General features: G+C 42.6%; 1 protein-coding gene across 1 annotated transcript; it reads right to left on the bottom strand.

Moving 5' to 3' along the window:
• Positions 1–6413: 6413 nt before the first annotated feature.
• On the bottom strand, positions 6414–8413 carry LOC147423126 (3-oxoglutarate synthase-like). Its single transcript, XM_086501898.1, has 2 exons — positions 7928–8413; positions 6414–7567 (listed from the first exon to the last, which is right to left on the bottom strand). The coding sequence occupies exons 1-2, from the start codon at positions 8280–8282 to the stop codon at positions 6585–6587; spliced, it is 1338 nt and encodes a 445-aa protein (XP_086358024.1). The 5' UTR covers positions 8283–8413; the 3' UTR covers positions 6414–6584.
• Between the last annotated feature and the right edge of the window lie 699 nt (positions 8414–9112).

Genomic DNA, 9112 nt, shown 5'->3' with positions numbered 1-9112 from the left:
AGGATCGCCAAAGTGTTAGGAGTTTAGAGCCCTAACAGTTTTCATTACACCATGAAAACTGCAACCTGTGTGAACACAAGAGACCATGGCTAAGTAAGATAAATTATTGCGCTACCATGTATTCATCATTATCATGAAACTATAGGCCCAAAGTAGCAATACAACTGCAAGAATAATGCAAACTACCGGTTGGTTACATCTGAAAATTACTACACTCCATATGACCATTCGAATGTTTAAAACTACCTAGGCATAAAGTCCTTGTGTAAACAAAACCCTAAGGCTTAAAGCTAAGACCTTAGTTACAATCAAAAATTAAGCGCCCTAACACATCAGGCACTAACAATCCCACGTCATAATAATCCAATTGAGTAGCTTGATCGGCTCAACACATCATTCTAGAAGCAAGTGAGGCAGCCTCTATGATCACCCTCTATAAGAGGTTAGGTTTTAGACAAGCGGTGGTTTGTTACAAGCAATAAGCACAGAGAGATCGTGCGCGAGAGAAAAGCATCTATATAGAGCGTGACACGTCATGATGTGATACAGATGGGTAATAAAGATCAACATAAATCGAGAGTTTACTAAATGGCAAGGCATGCACATTGTAAAGGGACTGGTTCCACATGACCCGTCAGTAAACCCTTTATACGACCTTGATTCTACTAAGCAATAGCATGCAGCTACTATCCAGGGTGTGTTCCCAAGGGGTAGTATATACTGAGGCATCCAAGTATAAAAATCAACCCCGAGGGGTTTTGATAGGTGGTAAAAACCACCCTCATTTTACAAAGTAAAAAAACTTGTGTGTGTGTGTGTGTGTGTGTGTGTGTGTGTGTGTGTGTGAGAGAGAGAGAGAGAGAGAGAGAGAGAGAGAGAGATTCTATTATGGTCCTAAAAAATCAAATATAAAAAGTTTTTTTTGAGCAGTAGTGTGAGGTATGGGATGATCCATGAGAAAGAAATCCAACCACAACCCTGTAAAGCAGCTTGGAGGCATGAAAATACACATGGCTCGAAGAGTATTGAAGGCTAAGCAACATGGTAATATGCATGTGGCGAGAGCAAAGCTAATGGTGACAATGTGGCTAGTTTTTGGGTAACAATAGCATGTGCATGTGTGTGAGAGAGATATTATATTATCATCCTCGCCTCGAAGGTCAAACAATACAAGTTTTTGTTTAGCATTAGTGTGAGGTATGAAATGTCGGATGAGCAAGAAAGCAAAGAGAAACTCTTGAAATAAGCTTAGAGGCATGCAAATGCACCTAACAAAACGACTTGAAGAGTATTGAAATCTAAGCAACATGGTAATACGCACATGGTAGTAGTTGCAAAGTTAATGGTGTTGATAGTGACAATTTGCCTAAGCTTGGAAAGGGCACTCCACACCTTCTTCTACAGTACTATGAGCAACTCTATCTCCCAACTTTTACACATAAAAGTATCACCATCCATGGGGGCCAATGACATCGATCGGATTCAGCCATTAGCATGGAGACATGGCCTCGAGAGCAGAAATATCAAATAACATAAAGCAAAAAGTACTTGTGAGCACACACATACACACACACACACACACACACACACAATATTATTGTTCCTATCTTTTCAGAACCTCCTAGCATAGTTGGTTTGTATCACCAAGATTTATAGCTTTGTGAGCCCAACGTAGACCACCCTAGGAGATACACAGTTTGACTATTGTAGATAAGATGATCATGTCAATTGCATTGTAACTTGGGAAGAGAGAATTTAAGCAAGCAAGAGAGAGCTATATAGATATTGGGGAGAATTGCATTATCAATTTCAAATCCAAACTCCAATCTTGTGCACTTGAAGTAGTAGAATTACATTGAAGCCAACTCCACTCTTGGGCATGTAAATCACTATGATTATAGTAGTTATTATGATCATGCATGCTTTAACAACCTGCTGACTTTCCCGCTCTATACCAATAGAATTGATAGTACTTTTCCAACTCTAGGCACACCAAGGGAGGGGCCTCCTCTCTATTGTAGATAAGGAGATAAGGTGCACTATTGTTGCTTCTTGCTCACAAGCAAGACATAGATAAATACGAACTCCACTCTCAAGTGAAGCTTTGTAACTACATTAATGCTTTTGAGAGCTCATCTCCTCACACCATGGTGACTTATCCTGCTTGCACCATTGAACTTGGTAGCATTGCTAGCCCGAGGCAGACCAAAAGTAGGACTCTCTCTCTCTCTCTCTCTCTCTCTCTCTCTCTCTCTCTCTCAAAGTAGCTTAAGAACAAAGATTTCCATCTCCATGATGGTCCCATTTTGCAATTTCCCATTTTTTTAGAGGGGTATCAGGAGCTATTGGTTGCTTCTTGATTGCTTTTTATTGCGAAAGTCGTCGAACGCCTTTGAAGTGAAATTTGTCTATTTTATTCTTCACAAGTTGTGGTGATTCTGTAAATTGGCCAAAAAGTCTAGCCTTATCAATTACAAACAAAGCAAACCCACATCTTGTTGTTGAGTTGACTTTTAGTAACGTAAAATAGGAAGATCCCACATGGCTTGTGTATGTATATAGCCACACAAGTCACTCACCAACTCTACGGGAGCACTTGCCATGTTCTTGTTTTCATCCAGGAATGCCTTTCTCTATCTATTGCTACCCATTATACAAGCTTCACCTGGTCTCTTTGTTTCTAATATTGGAGGTAGGTGGGGCAACCATATCTTGCTTATGCATCTTCTCTAAGATTGCAAATCCAATAATGGCCACACCTTTCACGCCATAGTTTGTGCCCACTCTACCATCATGTAGGAGCACTTATCTCATTCAAATTGTTTCTCCTTATCCTAAGTTTAACAATTTTGTGTCACTGCCAAGTATACATACCCTTTTGGCAATAGTAGAAGCCATTGAAGCGTATTTATTTTTGATGAATTTTATTAGGATATCTTTGGATGCTTTATGGAGCTATTCAAACTCTTTTGATTGCATAACTGACAATTTTTCTAGGTGTGCTTCATCCATGTCCGTTGAGCCTTTATCCTTGTTTGTCTTTGAGTTGCCATTCTTCACCTTTTTCTCTTCCTATGTGAGCCTTCAATTTGATAGGTTGCTTAGCTTATTGTCAAATTTTAAATTCTTTTTTCATTCTATGTCTCATGCCTATTCGCATGTTCAAAGCCTACGATGCCGTAGTCGTGTGTTCGGTGATCAACACAAAAGTAGGACCTATAACAAAACACTCAGGTCATTTGCATTTCTGTGTTTCTCTCCTTGTTGATGATCAACATTGGGAAGAACCATCATACTCGAGGATTGAATGAGGCTCTGAATTGCTCTCAAGCATAGTTTCAAGATTCTTATAAAATTAGCAATAAAAATAAGTTTAACCTTTCTTAGGTAATATATTGTCGCATCTAACTCTCCATGAGTAAAGGATGGCGGAACACCTTAACCAAAATCACCCAATGACGCATGAAGACCTTGAATCACGAACTTCCCCTTGGCTCTCATATGCCTTAAACACTCTACACTAACACAAGTGTCGTAGGATCATTAAGGTGTACGGAATGGCCAATCATGGCCCCTGAGTGGCCATTCCTTGTAAACTTGCGAGTAGCTAGCGACCGACAAGAGGCCGGGAGCCAATGCTAGGAGCAAGTTTTACAGGGAATGGCCACTCAAGGGGCATTCTCGACCGCCAAGGTCCAAGGGAGCTCGGACACTGTTTTTGTTAAGAGTGCTTACGTGTCGATAGTTGAAGCGTGCCAGTGGTGACGAACTTGTGATGCCGAACCTGACCTTCACCTCGAACACACCCTTTTCCATTCCGAGTGCTAATGTGTCAGCCAGAGCAACTGTACATTCTCAGTGTGTTGAGGTGGGAATGATCCACCGACTCCTCTGTGAATTTTCAAACAATCACGTAGCTTGATTCAACAGTGGAGATCCTCTGTCCAACGATTATGGACCTTGACGGTCTAGGTATAAATAATTCGCTAAACTTGGACAATCCCTCTATCCATGTTGGACAGGTATGGATCCTTTGACCCCTCTATGTGTTGTTTTGTCTTGAAGATAGCAAATTAGAAGCTCTTTGCTAGTGACACCTTGCATTGACACATGCTAGCCACAAGTGTTCGTTTTAGCACAAATAATGACTCCATCCAGGATAGGGAGTGCGCCAATAGCAAGATGTGAGTGAGAAGCCAAGAGCCATTGGCCCATATGAAGCATACTTTGTTTCAATCAAAACCCAAAATTCAAGTAAAACCTTATTGGTTGAGACACAACCTTTTTGGTCTTCTTTTTTGGCACAAAGTGCTCCTTTACTATTACATTTTCTAAATTTTGAAACAACTTGCATAAATATAAAAAAATAACCAATGCTAGTAGTTAAAGGTATTCCTAATGGTTAAATATACCTGCATGGTGCGAACACACTCTTAAGAGAAGAAAACATTGAATGAAAAATAAAAGAGAAAGCAAACACAAATGTATCAATGTGTACTTGACCACTTCTCTTTATGAACACAAAGAATCTTGACTTTCCACCTTCATGTGTCTTTTCAATTCTTAAGATGACCACCGCTTTTGATGAACACAAAAAATCATGACTTAAAGATTTTTAGTTTCCTAATGGCTTCAAAACAAATAAAAGGTGCTCCTAATTCAAATATTCCACTAAAAACAAGAAAAACGATGCGTTAATATATAGCACGTAACGACAGGCAATGAAAAAGCGCATAGATTTGCAACAATATTACCTAAGAACAATGAACAGAACATTTTGAGTGTGTGTGAACAGAACATTTTGAGTGTGTGTGTGTGTGTGTGTGTGAGAGAGAGAGAGAGAAGAAGAAGAAGAAAAAGAGAGTTTTAACGTCGTTGGATAGTAGAAAGAGAGAGGAAAACACTAAAGAGAACTTAAAAAAAACTCTTTAAAAAAATGAAACAACAAAGAAACATCTATTTATATGGAGAAAAGAAGAAAAAAAAGAGAGTTTTAACGAAACATCTATTTATATGGAGAAAAGAAGAAGAAGAAAAAGAGAGTTTTAACGTCGTTGGATAGTAGAAAGAGAGAGGAAAACACTAAAGAGAACTTAAAAAAAACTCTAAAAAAAAAAATGAAACAGCAAAGAAACATCTATTTATATGGAGGCAGAATGTCTTTTGAATTTCAAGCTTCATTTGTCTTTTGACTTTCCACCTTGACCTGTCTTTTCGTTTCCTAATCTCGCCCTTCTCTTATGCACTTAATATCTTTTGAAAGAATTTATGTTTTTCAAACATTGGGAAGACCTAATTGCTCCATGTAAAGACAAATCGAGCTATATATTTAGATGCCATTTTTTAAATCAACTAGAAAAATACCCCCTATAATTTACTTCAAGAGACAATAAGGAAAAAGGAAACAGATCTTGGCAAGAAATAGCGTAAAAATACCCAAAAAAAATCATCTCTTGTTTTAATTGAAGGGATTTATGTATGTTTGGCAAATAGAAATTTCTTGAAGACCGGAGTCCGGACTTGCTTGTAGACTAGTACATGTACGTTACTATTAGATGCAGGCTCTACAGTCTAGACCAGTCGGAAGGGACTCCTCATCAAGCTCTTCATAACTATATGCTTCTCTGCCTTACCTACCTACCTACCAGCCACCAAATTTAAGCACCTGCAAGGCCTGCACAGAAACTAGCTCGGGTACAAGGGAGTGGCCAATGCCACTTACCATCCTTAGCCTACCGCTAAATTGACTGTGAGACGAGCGAACGCCGAATCCTGAAGGGCCTGCCCAATGCCTGAAGAGAGCTTGCAGCATGGAATTCTTCGCATCCGCAAATTGAGCAGCCATCTTCGCGCACTTTTTATCGCATGCAAGTCCTACTTTCAATGCTGGATGCAACGCGTGAACGATTACCTGCACCAGGCCCACGATGACGCTTATACCAGAGAAAACGCTCCCTCCCCCTCCACTCCCTTTACTTGGAAGCTGGCCGCAGCGTCTATCTATCTGTTCTTGCCGCTGTGGGCCGTAAGTAGGGCTCATGTGCGTAGCCTTTCAGAAAAGACTCGCCCGGAGGGGGTAAGCCGCAGAGAAATCAAAGTAGAGATCACCATCCCCTCCCCGAGAATCTCCCCCCCCCCCCCCCCCCCTAGCTCAGAGATAGCATGCGTAAACCTGCTTCCATGCCCATGTTTGCCAAAATAATCTTTGCAAAGTCAAGAAGATCAGCTTCTTATGTTTTAAGGTGCTAGGGGGATCAAGAGAAGAGATAGAACCTCTCTGCAATACAAAACTTAAGAGAGCTTTCAAAAACTAATTATGTGAGCATGTACATTCTTCCTAGTAAACATGGCCTTCAATACTACAAAACCAAAACACTTCGAGCTCTTCGAGTCTGTCGTCGATTTACGACAAATTGGTCTAAAAGCCAAGTGCCAATTGTATCCACAGCTCCACAAGAGTACAAAAAGAGAGCTACGCTCATTTTGATCAGAAAGTGAAAACAACATGTAACAAGGTGCTACATCTGCACAACCATCCACTACACTATAATATGATAGAATTTCCTGCTCAGCAAAATGGGGATTCACTTGCACCTCTTGAGAAGGGCTCCTTCAATGGTAACTCCAGGCCCAAACGCCACCGCAATGCCCCACTCACAGTCGCTTTGGTTGTCCGCTTCCGAATCCGCTTTGCGGAGCTCGTCCAAAACGAAGAGCACAGTGGAAGCAGAGATGTTTCCATAATGCTTGAGAATGTGGCGGCTTGCAGCAAGCTTTTCAGGGTTTAGCTCGAGTGCCTCTTGAACTGCAGTCAAAATAGCAGGCCCTCCTGAATGAATCGCCCAGAAAACGTCATTGAAATCAGGTTTGCTTGGAGCGTTGTCAAGTGCGGTGCGGCAAAAGGCCCCCACATGCTTGGATACAAGGCTGGGAAGAGTCCGATCCAGGTAGAATTGCAGCCCTTCCAGCTTCAATGTGCCCTCAATAATCTTCTCTGAATCAGGAGCAAGCACCTCTCCAACCCACTCTATCTCATACAGAGGACGCTCGATGCGAGGTTGAGGCTGAGCACCCACAATCACACCAGACGCCCCATCTCCAAACAGCGCTGTGCCCACCAAATCGTAAGGGAACTTTGCATTGGGTGCACGGAATGTGGGTGCAGCCAATTCACTGCAGCATATGAGAATCCGCGACGATGGATTGTTCTCAGCCAAGTCCTTGGCAACACGGAGGGCGGTAATACCCGCATAGCAACCCAGCATGTAGAGCATAACCCGATTCACATCTGGGCGAAGTCCAAGTGACTTGGTAAGCATGACATCTGCGCCGGGGATAGCCACGCCTGTGAGAGTAGCTACAACAAGGTGGGTAATTTCAGAGGCAGGGCGACCCCATTCAGCAATGGCCTGCACTGCAGCCTCATGAGCTAGCTTAGGCACCGCCTCTGCAAAGATGGCATTACGTTGCTCTAGGCTAGGTGCTCCTGGAGTGTAGAACTCTGGGTGCTCCTTGAGGAACTCTTCAGTAAGAATGGAATATCTGTTGAGAATGCCCGAGCGGTCACCTGCAATGAAAGGGTATTAGTTCAAACAGTAATGCTATTGCAAAAGAGATATTAAGCAGATGACATCCATACAGAGAACAAAGAAGAAAGGCGCATCCGGATTAAAGAAACGATACGCATCCACCGATACGATACGCATCCACCGCGACTGTGACATACACATTTCGCACAAACAATGTTCCCAAAATGACAGCAAGTCTCACAGACAATGCCTCCCGAAATGAATGTAACCCAGAATGACTGCCTCATAGAAAATGTTACCCCAGAGGGATGCGCCCGCGCATGACAACTCCCATTTGTGCCCAGCATTTGCGTCACAAAATCAAGAATCAGAAAGAGAGCTTAGATTTAGGAACTCACAGATGCGCTGCATCTTCTGCTTGAGCTCGACCTGGTCAGAGCAGTTGGTGACGTTGAAGTACCAGTCAGTGTAGGTGGCCTGGTCGATCTTGTTCGGCGGGGTGGCACGACCCATGGCAAGGATAGACGCCCGCGCCTTCTCAGGAGGGGGGAAGACATTAGGGGGGTGGGCGGTGCTGCGCGGGGTGAGGCGAGGCGATGGCGGCTCCACCCAAGTGGGTCCGTCGGGGATGGGGACGCGGGGTGATGGCTGCTCGATCCAAGTGGGGCAGGAAGGGCGCGGCGTGCCAGGGACGGACTCAGCGGGAACCCATTCCCTTCTGCCTTGAGCAGCAACTTCCACTTCCAGAAACATCCTTCACACTCAGAGAGAGAGAGAGAAAGAGAGAGAGAGGCGAGGCGAGCTCTTGCTGCTGGTGCTGCCGACGACGGTGATGGCACTTGTGGAAGAGATAAAATGAAATGGGGTGGTGTGTGTCCATGGTGAATGTTGCTCGCATTTAAATATAAAAATCAAACGGACCCAGTCAATCCTCTCTCTCTCTCTCTCTCTTCTTTGACTTGGCCTCTTCGCGCACGTTCACGCACATTGTCGCGTGCAATTTGCATAGTTTTTGCTGAACCAAGCTCGCTTTTTGATAATACAATAAGAGCCCCATCCCACTAAGGAACTCCTGACAAATGCTCCTACTTGTTAAAGAGATTCTCCCACTGAGGAACTCCTGACAAATCAAATCGTCTTCTCTTCTTTTCTACCGTTAAAAGAAACATCTTGCCTAAATAATAACTAGTATGTGACCCGCGCGTTGCTGCGGGTAAGGAAACAATGCTTCTATTCTCATAGGGTTATCTTCTCTTCCAAGTGGAACATTATCAATATTCTCTTCCTACATATATAATCTACCGCATTTATAAAAGTGATGCATGACACGACCTCTCCATAGATGTTGCAAAGCATTCTTTGATACCAAGATTGGAAGCTTCTTATAGACATTATTTTTCATGAAGTGCTAGCCTTGTTCATGTACACTTTCACGTCATTTGCGCCTTAAAATTTGATAGAAATGAAAACAAAATAAGGTCACTCGATTGTTTATTTTTGCAAGAGTTTTGGGCATTATGTTAAACTAAAGGACGTGGTGCAAAATTGAAGTTGTGACCTAAAATCATGCTGTCGTTGATCTG

This window comes from Adiantum capillus-veneris, chromosome 26 (assembly GCF_014529385.1).
Source record: "Adiantum capillus-veneris isolate H3 chromosome 26, ASM1452938v2, whole genome shotgun sequence".
Lineage (NCBI taxonomy): Eukaryota > Viridiplantae > Streptophyta > Polypodiopsida > Polypodiales > Pteridaceae > Adiantum > Adiantum capillus-veneris.
This window is presented reverse-complemented; position numbering and strand designations above follow the sequence as displayed.